This window comes from Grampus griseus, assembly GCF_964374135.1.
Source record: "Grampus griseus genome assembly, chromosome: 1".
In the NCBI taxonomy this organism is placed as follows: Eukaryota; Metazoa; Chordata; class Mammalia; order Artiodactyla; family Delphinidae; genus Grampus; species Grampus griseus.
Genome location: NC_139017.1, coordinates 124802692 through 124824711, shown reverse-complemented (window position 1 = coordinate 124824711; position 22020 = coordinate 124802692). Strand labels below are relative to the sequence as shown.

General features: G+C 43.2%; 1 protein-coding gene across 3 annotated transcripts in view; it reads right to left on the bottom strand.

The window, feature by feature from the left end:
* Nucleotides 1-1351: 1351 nt before the first annotated feature.
* The window catches only part of WLS (Wnt ligand secretion mediator), a 106732-nt gene continuing 86063 nt past the window's right edge, over nucleotides 1352-22020 (bottom strand). Inside the window, exons 11-12 of one of the 3 annotated variants that reach the window (XM_082657146.1) lie at nucleotides 19836-19989; nucleotides 1352-2420 (exon numbers count right to left, since the gene is read on the bottom strand). In XM_082657146.1, the coding sequence (XP_082513272.1) occupies nucleotides 2311-2420; nucleotides 19836-19989 (264 nt within the window). In that variant the 3' untranslated portion in view covers nucleotides 1352-2310. Of the gene's footprint in view, nucleotides 2421-2711; nucleotides 2868-19835; nucleotides 19990-22020 lie in introns of those variants that run through there. The other 2 variants (XM_082657147.1, XM_082657148.1) reach the window with 2 other exon arrangements.

Here is a 22020-nt window from a genome sequence, read left to right as displayed (position 1 = left end):
CCTTAGGTAATAGTTTCACTGATACTTCCTCTCCAAAACTCCCTAATTCTGTCAAGGGCCCTAACGTTCCCTCACCTAGGAGGGCTTGAAATTTGACTCTGCTCTTGCTCTTTATGAGGTCCACATTCAGAATGCTCAGGCCTTGACAGTTTTATCTCCAAAATTAACCCCCTCTTCTCCATGTCCTCTACTATTGCCCTGGTTCCAGGGTTTGTGATCTTTTTGCTGGGCTTGTCCAGCCTTTCTGTTGCTCCAACAGTACCTCTGATCATATCACTTTTCTGCCTAGAACTCTAGGCTGAGTCTGATAGCTCTTCCCATAGCATTAAGGACCCGTCTCATTCTGGCTCACAGATGCATGGGGCCCATCTTCTGCTATATCCACTCCTTTTATGTGCCAATCAGGCCTTGATGACCAGCCTTGTCCACACATTCTCTGTTCTTCACTTCCTCTATGATTTTTTACTGTTGTTCCCTTTGTCCTTCAGCCCTCGTAAAATCTTACTTCTTCTTCTTTAAGGCCTATCTCAGGCCCTTTCCGCATCTCCTTAGGAGAAACACTCATCCATCCTCTGGGGCAGGAGATTACTTGTCATGTTTTAAGTTCATCTTCCCTTCCAGACAGTGAAGCATGGGCTACATTTAATTCCTGGCACCACAGTGGTCGATCAGAAGTGGATGTTGAGTGCATTGGATTAGACACCATCAAATGTTTACCAGGACAGGAAAAGGCCTGAGAGAAAAGCCAAAGCCAAAGTAATTCCTCCCATCACTGTATACCATGGTTCTAGCCAAAATCAGGGAAAAGAAAGGATGGAGAAGGAGTGCCGAGTAGGTGAATTAAATGGATGGTGCCCCAAACCTCCAGGCATCAATGTCTGAAAAACAGGACACTCACGAAATTGTCTTTAAAATCCAGAAAGAACAGAGTTACACAGCTTCAGAGTTTAAAATGCATTTCCATACACATTAACTGACTTAGTCTGCACTGCCACCCCGTGGAGCAGTTAAAGTTTATGAACGCCAGTTCGTAGGTGAGGGAACAGCCAGGTCAGGTGGCTTCAACAAGGTCATGCTATGTAATAAATGTTGGGTCTCTGCTAGGAAACTCTGCCTTCTAATCTCAGATCCAGTATCCTTTCTCTCTGCTGTACCATGTTGTCTCCCGAATGGCAGAGTTAAAATACAATGAAACAGGCTCTTTGGGGAAGTGGGCATAGGTAGGAGGGTCATAATTTACTTCTAAATCATGTACATTTCCCCCCCACACTTTCTGTCACACATGCCAGCGTTAACCATCCAGTGCAGAAAACGTTACCCTATTTCCAGAAATATATACCACCCCCAAACACTTTGATTTGATGGCAAAATATTTTAATTTTTCATAGAGCTGTTTCCCCCTACCTCATAGACGCAACACAGAAAAGAATCTGCAAGCACGTGTTCTGGCTGAGCATGAGGACGAGGTGTGCATATACATGTGTGCATATACATACAGGTTTATTTAAATGATCGGATCTACACTTTTGGAGGCTGCTTGAAGCATCTTATCAAAAGAAAACACATTTTAAGCAAGAGGTTAAAAAAGCTTTTCAGACCCAGAGGCCATTTAATACAATAAATCCTACTTGGGTAGTTTAGCAAACATTTTTTAAAACCCACATCCAACAGACTGGTTAGTATTGGATATACAGATTTGGTTTCAAAGCTGAAATGCCCCTGGTGTAACAGACCTTCTCATGAAATTCAGTTATTTTATATTATGCCGTAAAAAATAAGGGCACATATCTATTGACAACTTAAATATTAACTCGATAGGCTACTTGGTGATATAAATAGGGAAAAAAAAAGTGGTCACGGACTAAGAAGACTATGACACCAGCCCATCTCGGACAGCAAAGAATGTTAAACTCTATCCTAGAATCTAAAACAGGAAAAAAAAAAGAATCAAATATTCCACTCCATATAGACCCCATCTGGCCCAAACCATCCCCCAAGGAGTGCACCCCCAACACGAGGTTGACTAACCACCTGCTACAGCTGTTACTATGTCACTAATTAACAATGATCACAGAACATGTGTCGTACCAGAGGGTTTGTTATCATACACAATGCATTAGTGGCTGCAGGAATTTTCCTCCAAGAGTTACCATCAGAAGGCAAGCTGACAAACGTCCACGCTGCTGGTCCAAGTAAACCACAGCTAAGAGACAGAGCATTCATTTGCACGTGGAGCTCTCTGGCACGCTCCCCACTCTAGATAGCGGGGCTGGGGCGTGGGGGACAGTCCCAGCCGGGTGCTGCAGCCTCCTACTCCTGGGCCTCCTTGCGGGTCAACTTGTAGATCTCGGTGGGTCCGTCCACGTGGGTGATAGTGGTGGTGAGCTGGAGTTCTTCCCCACTGTGGACACCCAGATCGCCTGAAACAGGGTTTTTGGTGTTAGATGTGATCAAGGAGGAAGGAGAAAGCTGGGATTCGTCTCAGTAACAACCGCCCAACACCAGAGCTCTTTCACATTCTGAGCTTAGAGAAAAAACCAGGGCACAGACACCTAAAAGTAGGGCTGACTCCCACCCTTTGCACTCGGACTCGCCAGTAATTTCTTAGCATTTCCGTCTCCCAGAGAAGACATTTTAAGGATAGATGAGTCAGCTTGCTGCCTACGTTATTCGTAATATTATTAACATTTAATAGAGCTTACTTTGTGCCTGACGCTATTCTTGATGCTTTATACGTGATGGTTGAAATTTGTCAAATGCGTCTTCTGCGTCTATTGACACGACCATGCAGTTTTTGCCGTATTTAATCCTCACGAGAGCCCTCCGAGGCAGGAACTCTGGTCTTGCCAGCTTTACAGGTGAGGAAGCTGGGAGGGGGGGTCAGGAAGAGGAGCAGACACACGATGGAGCCGGGAACTAGGCCAAGGAAGGTAGGTCTGACTCCAAAATCACGTACACATTCGCTGTGAATAATTTACAAAGCAGCTACGGCCATGTGAAGGTAAAGACGACCTGCCTATATTTACCAACAGATTGGACAGGGCACTACATGTAATGCCTTTAGGAATAATTAGGGCTTTTCTCCTCCAGGAAAAAAACGTAAGAAATGTGCTCTGACTTTTCTGTTGCCCCCAGGATTCTACACAACACCAGTGTTCTGGAGTCATCACCAGTGGACAAAGGTATTCCTTTGCTAAAATGGAATAATGTGGCCTCTTCTCAACTAGCAGGAGAAAAATAAGTTTCTGTGTTAAACCCTTAGAGTCTGCTACCTGCCGTAAGACCCTCAAGTGAATATATAGTTGGCAAAGGGAAAACGAAAAACACCAAGACCCAGTGGTTCTCAGTTGGACTGTATGTGGGAAGCACATGTACAGGCATATTTGCAGAGAGGGGTGCTGGAGAACAAAAGGTTAAGGTTATGTCTGGGATTATTTTTTTACTTACATTGTACACATATGATTTCATAGTTGCTGGAACTGAAATTTTTCCTACTTCAAAGCATGGAATTAAACACACAAGTGCTGTTTTCAAATGGGATTCCATACTATTACTTAGAAGAAAGCGCCGGCCCAACTAATATCTCGTCACTAGTTTAGGAATTGCTGGGCATCCATTAATCTGATGGCCTTAGGAACCTAGGGGTCACCCTGCAGGCTGGTGCCCTTCATGTGTGCCACGGGGTATTCATTTTTCACTGTAGACCCTCAGCAGCTGTGCAACTAAATCACTCTTATGAAATGCTGGAATTGCAATTCTCTACCCAGAAGAATCTTTAGTCCCAGAAGCAGGGTCATTAGCTGTTGCAGAAACTGTTAATAGCAATTTGGGGCTGTTCTAGCAAGTGTCCAATCCAAGGACAGGGGGCAGAGCAGGTACCAAAGGGGTATCAGCCCAGACTCCAATGGTACAGCACTTGGCATGCACCAACAGGGTGGAAAGGCTGCTTAAAGGCTTTACACAGAGCTGCCTGGGGCCACGTGGAACCATTAATTATACAATGAGCAAGTTTTCCCAGGTCACTAACTTACATTCTCACTGCTGCAACTTCTAGTCCACTCCTCAGTCAAGAACGGGCTTAAGCCTCAAATTTCTTGGTCAAAGCTAGTTCTGGATTTGCATATCTGGGTGAGCCAACCAAAACTTCAAAGCTAATTTCATGATCTGCATGTCTGAGAGTCATCAAAATTTCAAAGAGAGTCCTGAGCACCACAGTAGACCCATTAGTACCTCCAAGTGTTTACCTAAGGAATCCCTTTCACTGAAGACTTCGTAGAAATAGATACTAGATTGTAATTCTACTCAGGTTTTGAACCGAAGGCACCAATTATCTAAGCTTAAAATGTGATTCCAAATTGCAGGTCCTGGAAAATGTGTATGACCGTTAAAGATCACATCACGTGTAAAAACAGCCAAAATTACTTGGGCTTTTTAATTTTAACAGGTACCTATGTTATAGTGCTTGTCCTATGTCTGACTCCATTCTAAACACTTTACAAATATTTATGCATTTAATCCTCATTACCAGCCCTTTGAGAGAGGTACCATTTCATCATTTCCATTCTTTTGAAGAAGAAACTGAGGCACAGAGAGGTCAAGTAACTTTCCCAAGTTGATAAATAGTGATGTGGGGGGCTTCCCTGGTGGCGCAGTGGTTGAGAGTCCACCTGCCGATGCAGGGGACACGGGTTCGTGCCCCGGTCCGGGAAGATCCCTCATGCCGCGGAGCGGCTGGGCCCGTGAGCCATGGCCGCTGGGCCTGCGCGTCCGGAGCCTGTGCTCCGCAATGGGAGAGGCCACAACAGTGAGAGGCCCGCGTACCGCAACAACAACAGCAACAACAAAAAATAGTGATGTGGGGTTGAAACCGGAGCAATGAGCCTCCTTAACCTTAGGTTATGCTGACTTTATGTAAATATTCAAGTTTCCAACACCCATTGAGACTGCCGGTGAAGTACAAATCCACATACGATACGTTACTCTCATAGATATATACATATATACATACAGTAATTTGGATGAAATGTTCAGCATATTAATTTTGCATTTGCATCTGATGAAAGGAAGTTTATAGCACACAACATCAGTGCACTGATAGTAAGGAGAGCTATTATTTATGAGTATTTACCATATGCACTTTTAGGGGCTTAGCGTGCCCTGTATTTCCTAATAAGATGTGAAGACACCAAGGCTCAAATAGGTAATGAATTTCTCTAATGTGACCAGGCTTGCTCCCAGCAGAGCCGGAATGAGGACCTGGATCAATGGGACTCTGGCTAGGAAAATCCATGATTCATGTGTGGTTTCACTGTACCTTGAAGACCAACATTTCCCCCTTAGGGAACAGATGGGAAAATGACAGTGACATAGCAGGAGTAGGGATCCCGCCATTTGTCTCCAAACTCCACAAACTTCCTCTTCTGCCAAGGTCTCACTCCACCTGCTACCCTCCCTCTCTCAGCTTCTGCTGCTCGGTGCACAAACATGTTCAGAGTCTCTTCCCTTCCAAGACAACAAAACAAAACAAAGCAAACCCTTCTGAAAATGTGATATGTTTCTTATTAGGGGGTAGGAGCAGAATAAATGGAAAAGAATAAATTATGAAAGGAAAAGAATTCCTCAGTTTGCAGTAAGTCTCTCTTCCTAGTTATGATGTCAGTTCATCTCAGCTAATTAACAATAAGATGAAGCCTTGGGCTTCCCTGGTGACACAGTGGTTGGGAGTCCGCCTGCTAATGCAGGGGACACGGGTTCGTGCCCCGGTCCGGGATGATCCCATATGCCGCGGAGCGGCTGGGCCCGTGAGCCATGGCTGCTGAGCCTGCGCGTCCGGAGGCTGTGCTCCGCAACGGGAGAGGCCACAACAGTGAGAGGCCCGCATACCGCAAAAAAAAAAAAAAAAAAAAAAAAAAAAGATGAAGCCTTGTTTCTAACCATTGTGAAATGAGACCAATCTCTGCCATGGGATTTAATCTCAAAGGACTATCAATAGATCCACATCTATGGTACGACATCCACAGATACGCTGCTGCTGCTTGATTTTAACTGCTGGAATGCATACCGGGGATGCAGAAAGCTACATAAACTGCACTCTAATGATGGGCACAGCTTCCTAAGACTGGCAGCATTTTAATGACAATTATTTGTGTAAATGTGGCTACTTTAGTCAAAGAAGGGAAACTTCTAATTTAATTCCAAGGTGGTTTCACAGAATTTGGGAGAGATCCACATTCTTCTAATATTAATAAGGGCTACCTAATTCTGTCCTCACAACCACTAAGGCAAATTAATATCTCATTACCCAGATGTGGAAGCCAGAAAGCTCTCACACTATGAGTTTATATTTATTTCTTGAGGTCACACACAGTATATATTGGAGCCAGGATTCCAAACCATCTGTGTCTACCTCCAAAGTTTATGTTCTTTCTATAACACTCCTTACTTTTCTGTGGAATTTCTTCCAGTCCCACAACAAACCTCTTCCCATTTTCACCTTCAACGCTAAGCTCAAATGATAACTCTCTGTAATGATGTCTCTGGTTCATGGAAAAATGAGAAAATCACGGAGAGTGTATTGTTTGTAAAGCTAAATTATTTCCATGCCAAGGACTGTTGTTTACAATTATATCCTTTCTACATTTTGGGTGTTAACAAAATACTGGATGGTGGGTTTTCTAAATCTTTAAAAATTAAAAAAAAAAAATTTTTAAAGAATGTAAATCACCAGCACAGTATCTGCTATGTAGTAAGTGATCATTAAAAACACCCACCAATACTTCCTCACATGGGCCGGTCCAGCTCCTCCCTGCTCTGCTCTACACAGTTCTATCTAGCCCAGCACCCCAGCACTGGAATTCCCCACTGGGGTTTAGGGACAAACACTCAGCTAGAAAACAGGTGTGGCTGGGCTTGCCTGGTGGCGCAGTGGTTGAGAGTCTGTCTGCCGATGCAGGGGACGTGGGTTCGTGCCCCGGTCCGGGAAGATCCCACATGCCACGGAGCGGCTGGGCCCGTGAGCCATGGCCGCTAAGCCTGTGCATCCGGAGCCTGTGCTCCGCAACGGGAGGGGCCGCAGCAGTGAGAGGCCCGCGTACCGCAAAAAAAAACAACAAAAAAAAACAGGTGTGCTTTGGGATGACTCAGCCTTTGTGATCCCTTCTGGGGGATAAGGCAGAGTGGCCTTGGTAGGAAGGGTTCAGGGATCTCTCAATCCCTTTCAACGATCAAGTTGGTTTATACCAGGCTTGAAGTGAGCCGTTTCCCATCTACCTCCAAGGTGCCTCCAGACACTCAGTGCCAGGCACCTCTAAGGAGGGGAACAATAAATCCTAGACATTTTGCATGAAATCTTAGCATCGTAGCTTGAATTGTACCTCCCCGCCAATCCATTTGTTGAAGTCCTAATTCCCAGTACCTCAGAATGTGACTAAATTTGGACACAGGGTCTTTAAAGAGGTGATTAAGTTAAAATGGAGTCATTAGGGTGAACCCTAATCCAATATAACCATAATTTCTCCTTCTGAGAAAAAAAAAGATGAGGATACAGACATGCACAGAGGGAAGACCATGTGAAGAGACAGGCTATCAAGACCCACTTCAGAATCTGAGTCCAGCCCTGGAGGGAAGACCGATTCCATCGCTGCTCACAGACATCAAGGGGAAGCCAGCCTGGCCATGGGTAGGTGCGTGTCACTTAACACACAAGCAGGGGAAAGATCGCAACAAAAGGCAGCCACTGTCGAAGCCTCATGACTCAAACCAAACATTTACTGAGGCAACAAAAGCCTAAGCCACCTTTCCTGTGAAACAAGCAGCCTCCAGAAGCCTCCAGAAGCCAAACTGACACTGAACGGTAGCTACCAAGACACAGGGCCTGGGGTTGCTGCTGTGGCTTCCAGCAGAAAGAATGTGTCAGACAGAAGACATTTAGTGGGAATAGAAATAGAAAGGAACCTGTTGGCACTTAGAGTGTCTCCTGTTCCCTCTGTCATAGTCATCTAGTCAGGAATTCCATTTCTCACTTTTTTTCTAAAACCTTCTGATAAGAATTTTATAAACGAAATAACACAAAAATGAAAGCTAGTATCAAGAATTGACTTCATAAGCAACTCCAACTTTTTTTCCCTACATGAACTGGTGACTTGAGGGGATCTGGACAGTGTGTCCTGTGTGCAGGGCATCGATGGTGTACCCCTGAGAGATGAAGCCTTTGCTCCGGGCTGAGGGTTAACATCAGCCTGTGTTGCAGTTTGTTTCTGCCTGGGAAGACATCCAGAATGATTCGCAGATTGATTATGGAAACAGGTAAAAGGAAAAGCTTTAATGAAAAGGCATCAGGAGCACGGCAGAAAATGTGAATCGTCCTTGAAAGAGAAGGTCTAAAGTATCTTTGCTAAATTAAAGAAAAAAAAGTATATGTATACACATATATACATATATACACATCAGATGATTATATGTAAACAGATACATATGTATACATTGATAGTCTCATTATATATACATATATTTTTTTTTTATTTTTTTAATTTTTTTTGCGGTACGCGGGCCTCTCACTGTTGTGGCCTCTCCCATTGCGGAGCACAGGCCTCGGATGCACAGGCTCAGTGGCCATGGCTCACGGGCCCAGTCACTCCACGGCATGTGGGATCTTCCCAGACCGGGGCACGAACCCACGTCCACTGCATCGGCAGACGGACTCTCAACCACTGTGCCACCAGGGAAGCCCTCATTATATATATTTTTAACACATTAAAAACTATTCAGTTTTATTAATTAACGTATATTAAGTACACACATAGTCTAAATAAAGCCTTTCAAAATCCACTGTATGATCCAATCAAAATACAGATTACAAGCATTCACAAACATTCCTGTTCTTCTGATATAAGAATCTGAGAATTGGGATCTCTATGGTTTACAAAACTAAGGGTAATCGTTTAGTAAACATGGACGTAAATTAATTTTACAACCATATATATATAGGCTGATTTGAATGTGTTTATACCAACACTGCAGCTATGGTGGATCCACCGACAGTTAGGACCCTGGAGAACCACACCCCTGCGGCACCAATCAGCCGCTGACAACATGAAAACATTCTCGCTTGGACACCCTGGCTGGAGCTGTCCTGCCACGTCCCATGTTGAGGCAGAGGAGGAAGTCTTATCTCCTAGATCAGACTGCTAGCTCTGTGAGAACAAGCATGTGTCTTTGTCACTCATCCTCTCAAACCCAGCACAGTGCGAAGCGCTGAGGCACTCACTGGTTCATTGTTAAGGCTCATTTTCCGAGCCACACAATAAACAGAATTACGTGAGAGAAAATGTTCTTTGGAAACTGACCCTCTCTCAAACCTGCTGCCCGCTTTCTCTCTGTCCATTCCTTAACCAAAAGGGAGAAACAAAAGTCTGTGCTCTCTGCTTTCATTTCCTTCCTATCCACTCCCCCTACACACACACACACACACACACACACACACACACACACACACACACATTTCTCAGCATCTCTCTCCATCTCCCAAACAAAACAACACGTCTCAATGGTTTTTTCTCTTTCCTTAGCCCCTCTGGCCCCTGCTGCATCAGAAACTGCTTGCCAAGTTCCTGGAAACAAGCTTTCTCCAGAGCTCCACTCAGGATCCATCTCACGAAGGCAAGAAGAGCCACATACCTAGGATTCATTCTCCATAGCAAGAGATCCAAATTCTTGGCTCTGGACCTTACAAGCTAGAGTGGGGAAGGAGTCCAAGCCAGTTAAAAATAAAAACTTTCCACAAGAAAGGAAAAGGAGCATGGGAAGGCTGAGGAAGGAGGAGGAATGCCATCCAGAGAGTCGGAGAATTTAAAAATACACTGTAGGGCAGTGTGGAAAGATGAGGAGTTTGCATCTCCCCACAACTTGGGCACCGGCAGGGTGCTGGTGGGGTACCTCGAAGCCCAAGGTGACAGGAGGAACCCCCAAGCGAACTGGTAGGACGTGGGGGGACTGAGGAGGTAGGAGAAGTGGAGGCCAGACAGGACCGGTGCCCTTGAGGGGTGGCTGAGAGCGGGAAGGGGTTCACCCTTGGAGGCTTGGATCAGGGGGAGCACGCCCAGCGCATCACCTGTCCAATCATCCACAGAAGTCTGCCTGATTCTCGGGCCAGGTCCTACGCCCTCAGAGGCCCACTCCAGGCTGCGTGGGTCCTGGGGGCATAGGAGGGAGACGGGGAGGAGATCAGGAGAGGCACGCAGGAGGGGGCCTCCAGGACCGGGAGGAGCGGGAGAGGAGCAGAGGGAGTTGGCCCCACCCACTTGAGCCTGGGAAACCTACTGAGCTCCCAGGTGGGGTTCCCAATGCTCTGAGACCAGAGGTGGGAGGCACACCTGGGCCCCTTCTGTTCCGTTGAGCCTAAGCCCCACCCCCAACACCCCCAGGGCCTTTTCCAGTCCTGTGGGTCCTAAGCATAGGGCCCGCCCACTGCCCAAACCCCACCCCTGCTTAGCCCCCGCCCTCCATAGCTAAGGCCTTTTCCACCTTTTCTTCTTTTCTCCTCCTCTTTTTTATTATTATGGTTCTGTTTTGCCTTCCAGTTGTTGTTTCATCTCTACTTTTATTTTTACATTCTTTCTAACATATCTGTTAATTTCTTAGTATAATTTTATTTTTTACTTTGTTATTGTTCTCCCCCCCCCCTTTTTTTTTGGCTGCTCCGGGCAGCTTGTGGGATCTTGGTTCATGAGCTGGGGGTCTGGCCAAAGATCCTGCAGTGGGAGCTCCGAGTCCGAACCACTGGACTAACAGAGAACCTCAGACTCCAGGGAATATTCATCGGAGTGAGGTCTCGCAGAAATCCTCATCTCAGCACCAAGACCCAGCCCTACCCAACAGCCTACAAACTCCAGTGTTGGAAGCTTCAGGCCAAACAACCAGTAAGACAGGAACACAATCCCACTCATCAAAAAAAAAAAAAAATGAGATGGCAAAAAAATATGTCACAGATGAAGGAGCAAGGTAAAAACCTATAAGACCAAATAAATGAAGAAGAAATAGGCAATCTCCCTGAAAAAGAATTCAGAGTAATGATAGTAAAGATGATCCAGAATCTCAGAAACAGAATGGAGGCACAGACTGAGAAAATACAAGAAATGTTTAAGAAAGCTGTAGAAGAAGTAAAGAACAAGCAAACACAGATGAACAACACAATAACTGAAATGAAAAATACACTAGAAGGAATTAGTAACAGAATATAACTGAGGCACAGGAACGAATAAGTGAGCTGGAAGACAAAAGGGTGGAAGTACCTGCCAAGGAGCAGAATAAAGAAAAAGAATGAAAAGAATTGAAGACAATTTCAGACACCGCTGGGACAACACTAAATGCACCAACATTCAAATTATAGGGGTCCCAGAAGAAGAGAAAAAGAACGGGTCTGAGGAAATATTTGAAGAGATTATAGTGGAAAACTTCCCTAACATGGGAAAGGAAATAGTCACACAAGTCCAAGAAGCACAGAGAGTCCCATCCAGGATAAACCCCAAAAGAAACACATCAAACCACATATTTATCAAACTAACAAAAATTAAATTCAAAGAAAAAATATTAAAAGGGAAAAACAAAAAATAACATACAAAGGAAATCCCATAAGGTTATCAGCTGACTTTTCAGCAGAAACTCTGCAGGCCATAGGGAGTGGCAGGATATACTTTAAGTGCTGAAAGAGGAAAACCTACAACCAAGATTACTCTACCCAGCAAGGATCTCATTCAGATTCAATGGAGAAATCAAAAGCTTTTCAGACAAGCCAAAGCTAAGAGAATTCAGCACCACCAAACCAGCTTTACAACAAATGCTAAAGAAACTTTTCTAGGCAGGAAACACAAGAGAAGAAAAAGACCCACAAAAACAAACCCAAAACAATTAAGAAAATGGTAACAGGAACATACATATCGATAATAACCTTGAACATAAATGGACTGAATGCCTCAACCAAAAGACACAGACTGTCTAAATGGATACAAAAACAAGACCCATATATATGCCTGTCTGCAAGAGACCCACTTCAGACCTATGGACACATACAGACTGGAAGTGAAGGAATGGAAAAAGATATTCCATGCAAATGGAAATCACAAGAAAGCTGGAGTAGCAATACGCATATCAGATAAAATAGACGTTAAAATAAAGACTGTCACAAGAGATAAGGAAGGACACTATGTAATGATCAAGGAATCAATCCAAGAAGAAGATATAACAATTATAAATGTTTAGGCACCTAACATAGGGTGCATAAACCCACCTCAAGACATAAGGCCAATGCTAACAACCATGAAAGGAGAAATCGACAGTAACACAATAATAGTAGGGGACTTTAACACCCCACTTAAACCAATGGACAGATCATCCAAACAGAAAATAAGGAAACACAAGCTTTAGACGACACAATAGACCAGATAGATTTAATTGATATTTATAGAACATTCCACCCTAAAGTTGCAGAATACACTTCTCAAGTAGACACAGAACATTCTCCAGGATAGATCACCTCTTGGGTCACAAATCAAGCCTTGGTAAATTTAAAAAAATTGAAATCATCAAGCATCTTTTCTGACAGCAATGCTATGAGACTGGAAATCAATTACAGGAAAAATACTGTAAAAACCACAATTACATGGAGGCTAAACAGTGAGCTACTAAATAACCAAGAGATCACTGAGGAAATCAAAGAAGAAATAAAAAAATACACAGAAACAAATGATAACAAAAACATCATGACCCAAAACCTATGGAACACAAAAGCAGTTCTAAGAGGGAAGTTTATAGCAATTCAATCTCACCTCAAGAAACAAGAAAAATCTCAAGTAAACAATCTAACCCTAGACCTAAAGGAATTAGAGAAAGAAGAACAAAAATACCCCAAAGTTAGCAGAAGGAAAGAAATCATAAAGATCAGATCAGAAATAAATGAAAAAGAAATGAAGGAAACGATAGCAAACATCAATAAAAATAAAAGCTCGTTCTTTGAGAAGATAAACAAAATTGATAAACCATTAGCCAGACTCATCAAGAAAAAAGGGGAGAGGACGCAAATCAATAAAATTAGTAAAGAAAAAGGAGAAATCACAACTGACACCACAGAAATACAAAGGATTATAAGACACTACTACAAACTATATGCCAATAAAATGGACAACCATGAAGAAATGGACAAATTCTTGGAAAGGTACAATTTTACAAGACTGAACCAGGAAAAATTAGAAAATATAAACAGACTTATCACAAGTAATTAAATTGAAACTGTAATTAAAACTCTTCCAACAAACAAAAGTCCAGGACCAGATGGCTTCACAGGCGAATTCTATCAAACATTTAGAGAAAAACTAAAACTGATTCTTCTCAAACTCTTCCAAAAAATTGCAAGGGAAGGAACACTCCCAAATTCATGCTACAAAGCTACCATCACCCTGATACCAAAACCAGTAAAAGATATTACAAAAAAGAAAATTATAGACCAATATCACTGATGAACATAGACCCAAAAATTCTGAACAAAATACTAGCAAACAGAAGCCAACAACACATTAAAAGGGTCATACACCATGATCAAGTGGGATTTATCCCAGGGATGAAGGATTCTTCAAAATATGCGAATCAATCAATGTGATACACCATATTAACAAATTGAAGAATAAAAACCATATGATCATCTCAATAGATGCAGAAAAAGCTTTTGACAAAATTCAACACCTCTTTATGATAAAAACCCTCCAGAAAATGGGCACAGAGGGAACCTACCTCAACATAATAAAGGCCACATATTACAAACCCACAGCAGACATCATACTCAATGGTGAAAAACTGAAAGCATTTCTATTAAGATCCGGAACAAGACAAGGATGTCTACTCTCACCACTCTTATTCAACATAGTTTTGGAAGACCTAGCCACAGCAATCAGAGAAGAAAAAGAAATAAAAGGAATACAAATGGGAAAAGAAGAAATAAAACTGTCACTGTCTGCAGATGACATGATACTATACATAGAAAATCCTAAAGATGCCACCAAAAAACTACTAGAACTAATCAATGAATTTGGTAAGGTTGCAGGATACAAAATAAATGCACAGAAATCTCTGGTATTCCTATACACTAACAACAAAAAAATCAGAAAGAGAAATTAAGGAAACAATCCCATTTACCATCGCAACAAAAAGAATAAAATATCTAGGAATAAACCTACCTAAGGAGGCGAAAGACTTGTACTCAGAAAACTATAAAACACTGATGAAAGAAATCAAAGATGACATAAACAGATGGAGAAATACACCATGTTCCTGGATTGGAAGAATCAATATTGTCAAAATGACTACACTATCCAAAGCAATTTACAGAGTCAATGCAATCCCTATCAAATTACCAATGGCATTCTTCAGAGAATTAGAAAAAATTTTACAGTTTGTATGGAAACACAAAAGACCCTGAAGAGCCAAAGCAAACTTGAGAAAGAAAAATGGAGCCGGAGGAATCAGGCTCCTTGACTTCAAACTATACTACAAAGCCACAGTAATCAAGATAGTATGGTACTGGCATAAAAACAAAAATATAGATCAATGGTACAGGATAGAAAGCCTAGAGATAAACCCACACACATATGGCCACCTAATTTACGACAAGGGAGGCAAGAACATACAATGGAGAAAAGGCAGCCTCTTCAATAAGTGGTGCTGGGAAAACTGGACAGCTACATGTAAAAGAATGAAATTAGGGCTTCCCTGGTGGCGCAGTGGTTGAGAGTCCGCCTGTCGATGCAGGGGACACGGGGTCGTGCCCCGGTCCGGGAAGGTCCCACATGCCGCGGAGTGACTGGGCCCGTGAGCCATGGCTGCTGAGCCTGCGCTTCCGGAGCCTGTGTTTCACAACGGGAGAGGCCACAACAGTGAGAGGCCCGTGTATCGCAAAAAAAAAAAAGAATGAAATTAGAACACTCTCTAATACCATACACAAAAATAAACTCCAAATGGATTAAAGACCTAAATGTAAGACCAGACACTATAAAACTCTTAGAGGAAAACATAGGAAAAACATTCTTTGACATAAACCACAGAAAGATCTTTTTCCACCCACCTCATAGAGTAATGAAAATAAAAACAAAAATAAACAAACGGAACTAATTAAACATAAAAGCTTTTGCACAGCAAAGGAAACCATAAACAAAATGAAAAGCCAACCCTCAGAATGGGAGAAAATATTTGCAAATGAAACAATGGAAGTAGGATCAATCTCCAAAATATACAAACAGCTCATGGAGCTCAATACCAAAAAAACAAACAATCCAATTTAAAAATGCATGGAAGACCTAAATAGACATTTCACCAAAGAAGACATACAGATGGCAAGAGGCAAATGAAAAGATGCTCAACATCACTAATTATTAGAGAAATGCAAATCCAAACTACAATGAGTTATCACCTCACACCAGTCATAATGGCCATCATCAAAAAATCTAGAAACAGTAAATGCTGGAAAGGGTGTAGTGTAAAGGGAACCCTCCTGCACTGTTGGTGGGAATGTAAGTTGATACAGCCGCTATGGAGAACAGCATGGAGGTTCCTTAAAAAACTAAAAATAGAACTACCATATGACCCAGCAATCCCACTACGGGGCATATACCCTGAGAAAACCATAATTCAAAGAGAGACATGTACCACAGTGTTCATTGCAGCACTATTTACAATAGCCAGGACATGGAAGCAACCGAAATGTCCATCAACAGATGAATGGATAAAGAAGATGTGGCACATATATACAATGGAACATTACTCAGCCATACAAAGGAATGAAACTGAGTTATTTGTAGTGAGGTGGTTGGACCTAGAGTCTGTCATACAGAGTGAAGTAAGTCAGAAAGAGAAAAACAAATACCACATGCTAACACATCTATATGGAATCTAAAAACAACAACAACAAAAAAATGGTACTGATGAACGTAGTGGCAGGGCAGTAACAAAGACGTAGACATAGAGAATGGACTTGAGGACGCGGAGGGGAGGGGGAAGCCTTGGTGAAGTGAGAGTAGCACGGACATATATACACTACCAAATGTAAAATAGATAGCTAGTGGGAAGCAGCAGCATAGCACAGGGAGAGCAGCTCCGTGCTTTGTGATGACCTAGAGGGGTGGGGTAGGGAGGGAGGCTCAAGACAGAGGGGATATGGGGATGTATGTATGCACGTGGCTGATTCACTTTGTTGTGCGACAGAGGCTAGCGCAGTATTGTGAAGCAGTTATACTCCAATAAAGATATATTTAAAAAAAATACAGTGTATCCCTCTGAGAGTTCATTTTCTAGGTTTCCATGTAATATTCCAAATTAGCTTTTTCCAAGGAGCTTCAAAATTTTGACAAACGCTCCATAATTCCTACGATACCTTGTGTGATCTGGCGGCGGATGAAGAGATGAAAAGGGAAGAGAGCAGAGAAGAAAAATGATCGAAGAACCCAACTTGGAAGAGCCCTTTCCAAATGCACAGGGCACAGGACCAGCCAGGTAAGCTAAGGGCACAAGAAGCTGCTAGGGGCTTACGGGCTTCTGCAAAGTCACAGTGGGTCATGTCACCACTGCACGGCTGCTAAATCGTGCGACTAAAAATTGTGTTTATGATCAGAACAGGGTCCCAAAAGAGTCTGCCTGCTAGACTGCTTGAATGTTTTTCAACAAGGGCCCTATTGGCATTTGGGGCAGGATAACTCTTTACTATAAGGGACTGTTTTGCTCCTTGTAGGACATTTAGCATCCCTAGAATCTGGCCACTAAATGCCAGTGGCACGTCCCTGTCATAAATGACAATCCAGGACAGCTATGGACATTTCCAAACACTTCTTTGCAAGAAGTTTCCAAACACTTCTTTGCAGTGCATACGACCTCCTGTTGAGAATAGCTTTTGAGCTTTCTGTGAAATTACCAATCTGTGTGTTGTGTAGACTTCAAAAACAGCAACAAATCTGTTGGGGAACAAATCAAGTTCTATTCTCAATGGCAAGGTTCGAAGCCTAGGAGGGTGGCTGCTGTGCTGAGTAAGACGTCCTCATGGGAGCTGCCTAACACTTGGCTCGCGGCTCAAGCATCTGACGCCACAGGGTGGCAGGCAGTCATCCTGCCTCTGCAGGCCTGGCCACAGCTCTGGCCTCCCATGTGCCTGAAAGTGCTGGGCTTGGGCAAATTCTCACCAGTGTTTAGAAATCCCTTACGTGTGACGGAATCACCCTCTGGGCTACCAATTTATGAAAGGAGGTGCTCTTCTGCCCCTTCCTCGCTAACGGGAATGAAGAGAACCATAGAATTTTACGGTCCCAAAAGATTTTAAGAGATCACGTACAGGTGGGAGAAGTGGTGCACAGAGAGGGAAGCAGTTCACCACTAGTCCCACAGCAAAAACAACCAGAATAGTTTATGTCCATAAAGTGCTGTAGCACGCGGTCAGTACTCAATAACTGTTACCCGCTAGGATTATTATTCCAACATCCCAGGAAGTCCAGCCGTTGCTTTAGGTAGTATTTCCCTGGAAGGCAGGAACTCCACCTACTAGGTTCCTGCTTAATACTCTCAAGTCAAGGACAAGTCCATATGGTTTCTGTCAAAGTCCAAGAGGATGGCCATGAAATGAAATCAAGATTCTTGTTCACAAGCCCAGAATCCCTTCCTTTGGCATTATGGAGGGCCACTAAGAGACTACATGCTCCCATTACCATGCATATAGTAAAACACAGAGTGCTAGCAGTGGAAAGGAAGCTGAAGGCTACCTGGCTCACAAGCTTTGTAGAAGGGAAGTCAATCAAACCAAGAGTTGGGCAGGTGGGTAGGTGAGCCAAAGGTCTTTATCCTTGCCCAGGACCCATGCCAGAGATGGACTTGATAGTGTGACAGGAAGTCATGGAGTAGAAAGGAAGAGAGGCCTGGTGTCTAGGATGCTTTTGTACAGAAGAGGCAGGTGTAATACTGGGGACAGATGGTGGCTGAGACCATTCCACGACCTTTGACCCTCAGCACAGAGGCCCTCCTGTCCCTGCTCCATCCCTCATGTTCATCTCAAGATGACCTATCTCAAGATCACTGGCCCATCTGTGAAATAAGAAAGCTAATATAGAACCCTTATTTCTAAAGCATTAATGCACTCAACGTTTTCAAAGCACCCTTAAGAACCGATCCTGGCCCTTAAGGAGTTAAGTGTTCCAGCAGGAGAGAGAAGGCACAGGCAAACCCATCTACTACACCTACACGGTGAGTGTCATGTGAAAAGCGTAGTCATGTTCCCCCAGGCCTGCTCTTCAGAACACCTGTTCCAAAAGATACCATGCCTGGAAAAAGGTTTCCAGGGCCAAATGATTTAATAGTTTGGAAGTGGGACTACCCTGGTGGTCCAGTGGTTAAGACTCTGTGCTCCCAATGCAGGGGGCCTGGGTTTGATCCCTGGTCAGGGAACTAGACCCCGCATGCCACAACTAAAGATCCCGTATACCACAACTACAGATCCGTGCGCCGCAATTAAGACCCAGCGCAGCCAAATAAATAAATAAATAATTTTAAAAAATAATAATTTGGAAGTGCTGTTACCCCCACCCATTTTAGAAGACATAGTACAAATTAATGCGCTAAAGGCGTTAAGATATCTTGCAGTAAAATCATATTAATGCTGATTAAAAACCCAATGATTCTCAAACTCATTTGACTACTAAAGCCTACCAACATCCCATGGCAACAATATTCTACTGAACGTAACTTGCCAGACTCCAACTGGGGTGATCAGGAATGGGTCTGAAGGAGGAGGAAACATTTTGAATGGACCCAAAAGACGAGTAGGGTTTTATCAGGCCCAGGTGGAGGGGGGATATGAATCCATCGACTCAGCAGACACTTGCTGAGCACTTCCTATGAGCAAGGCCAACGCTTGGTGCCACGCAGACATGCAGACCTTAAAGCCCTGATCTCTGCTTCAGGGCAGAGTGAAGGGCACTGGCTCTGATTTGACAAAAAGCATCTTTTGTTTGGGGAATAGGAGGCACGTGGCCAGGGTAAAGCAGACATGAAAACGGGAAGAAAGAATAAGGGTGGAGCCAGACAATGTAGGCCTAAGTATGCAAAGAAAAAGGAGCTCTCAGATGTGTTGTTTACCAGGTCACCTCTTCCATGTTAACAGCACTGGCCCAGGCAGTAATGTTCATTTCCCTCTGCCATGGCTGGTAGAGAAACCCCAGGCAAGCCTCTCCCTTCTCTGGGTCTCAGTTTCCTCATCTATAAAATGACTGGACTGACTAAGTTCTCCAAGGCTCCTTGCAGCAGCACCAAAGACAGCACATACTAGCACTTAAGGGGAGGGAGGCTATGGGGACAGGAGAATAGCTACCGGTTTGGATGTGTCAACAGGCTTGCAGGAAAATGAGCAGAGGAAAAACAAAGCTAGCTCCACTTCCACTCAGGGCTCAGTCCCCATCCACCCGATATCTCAGATTGTGGTTCTCAAACTAGAAGAATAAATGTAGCACACTTTCCAACAGTCAATTTTGTTCAAAAAATTGAGGAAAGTAAATTTAATTTTTGTACTAAGACTGGGAGATATTGTAGACTAGCATGCAATATTCCCAATGTATTTTAAAGATTTTTTTAAATGAGGACTTAATAGAAATATCTGCCCTATGCTGGCGTTTTGTCTTATGGCCCCAGAGTCCCTGGAGGTGTTCATTCACACTTGGAGGGAACATTCGACTGGGGAACCCAGAGCCTTTGCTATCTAAGTCTTGTAGAGACAGAAGCCTACTTATCCTGATTAAAGCTATGCCAAAGAGGCTGGAACTCACCATTAGACTGGTCTTCCCCATAGTTCTTATGGGATGGTGCATACAAGAACATCAAAGCAAAGACATACAGGTTCCACATGCCATAGATGCCGGTAAAAAAGGCACTGTTCACTTGGACCGTGACGCCGCCCCACTTCCAATGGCCTTCAGTCACCTACAGGATAAAGGAGTGACATTCAATTGGAACCAAGAAGAAACAACTCCAACATAGGAACCAACTAACACGAACACCAAGTCTCTTCCATATATGTGAAAGTGAAGGGCCATGTAAGATTCCATCTTTTAATCTGAATCATACTAGTATGAATTTAAGGTTAACTGAGGGTTCACTATGTGTCAGGCACAAAGTCAGTGGTTCTCATCTTGGCTGCATCAGCATCACCTGGGTAGTGTCTCTTCCTAAAACAGCAGCACATAATTATCCCTAATTTAATGAAACGGCATTTGAGTCTTAACGCTCATCTACAATTATAGTTCCTCCTCCGCTACCTGTCTTCCCAGCTGGATGTAAACTCCCTGCAGGCAGAGACCAGTTCTGGTTTGTTTTCTGCCGTATCTTCAGCACCTGATATACCACAGCGTTGGTTAAATAAACAAATGGGTCCTCGGAGTGAGTAGTTTTCCTGAGTGGGGCAGTATGGAGAAGCAGAAGGACACAGGCTTGAAGTCAAAGACCTGGGTTCAAGTCCAGGCTCTACCACTCACTTTCTGTTTAATGTAAGAGAAGTAGGATTAAGACTCTAAACTTCAGTTTTCTGAAGTGCAAAACAAAAACTTGCAGGGTTACTAAGGAGAATTAAGTAAAAATATTTCTAGAAATTTCCTGGCACACAGCAAACACTCAAAAAATCTTATTTCATAATGTCACCCTATGTAAGTCACTCACGATGGTAATTACGAAGCTTTCATATGCTTTACAATTTGGCAAGAACGTTTTGGGGCTGGTTTTGTCTATGTTAATGACTTGGTAATTGTTTTAAGGGCTGATGACATATGGATTGCACTAAGAACTGTCAAGAAAACTGCTGAGCAGAGGAACTAATAATTTGTGCCAGCTCTGAGATCAATGAAATGATTTTGACCACTTCTGCTTGCTCCAGGAAATCTTAAATGGGAGTAAAAGAAAGTATTGGACTGATGTTCTTGTGATGAGGCTGGGTTATATAAACCATATCTAGGAGCCCCTCCTTCTAGGAGCTAAAGTGTAAGATGGCAAGCTACCTCTAAATGTTAATGACTTAAACAAGCAGGTTGATTTCACCTCCTGTTTATGAGGCAATGGGTCTATATTCATTTGGTACCCTCTGTATAACCCATGACACACAGGGGCCCCAGGCAGAATAAAGCTATAAGGACAGGTATTTCCTTCTGAAAGACCTAGAGTGTCAGTTAACCAGGTTAATGGATTATAGACTTGCCAGTTTTAGTTTGGCCTTGTTAATACATAATTTTCATTTTTGTGATTCATAAACAAACCACCACCACTAACTCTTATTTACTTTGGGAAATAATTCACTTCATATGACATGCTCAGGAAAGTTTTTATGGCAAAGAAGGATTTCATAACCATCAATGATTTTAGAAAAATGTACCAGCATTCAAGCTATTTAGGACTGCTTCTTAGAGACATCTCCAAATGTCACTCTTCTTACTTTTAAGTACAGAATATCCTAACTTTATAAAAATTACAATACTTAGAGCATACTTAAGATGATTTTTAATGCATATAATGGAAGGGGAGAAGTAGCCTTAAGATAGTTTTTGGAAATCCATGTACCTGCTCTCATAACAAAGGGAACTCTTCTTTATGTGATCAAGGAGGGGAAATGAGGCTGGGAGAGCTAAAGGTAATGTGGAGTAAGGCAGTTCTTATTTTCTTCTACTCTGTTAAGGCAGTGGGCCCCTCAGCTAGGGGAAGGGCCTGCAGGAGAGCCTGCTTCCCATAATATAAGCTGGGAATACTCAGTATTGACAACTTTGCTGAAATTGATTCTTGCTGGGACTGGCATAACTGATCCATCTACGGAAACACCTCCCTGCATGCCTGGTACACAATGGCGCGCTACGGACAGATATTTGTTGAATCAATACGGGCAAAAGCACAGGGATGAGTGCAAGAATGCCAGCACAAATACAGGGAGGTAGAAAGGGTGTACAGAAAGAGTCACTTTTAGGAAATATCTAA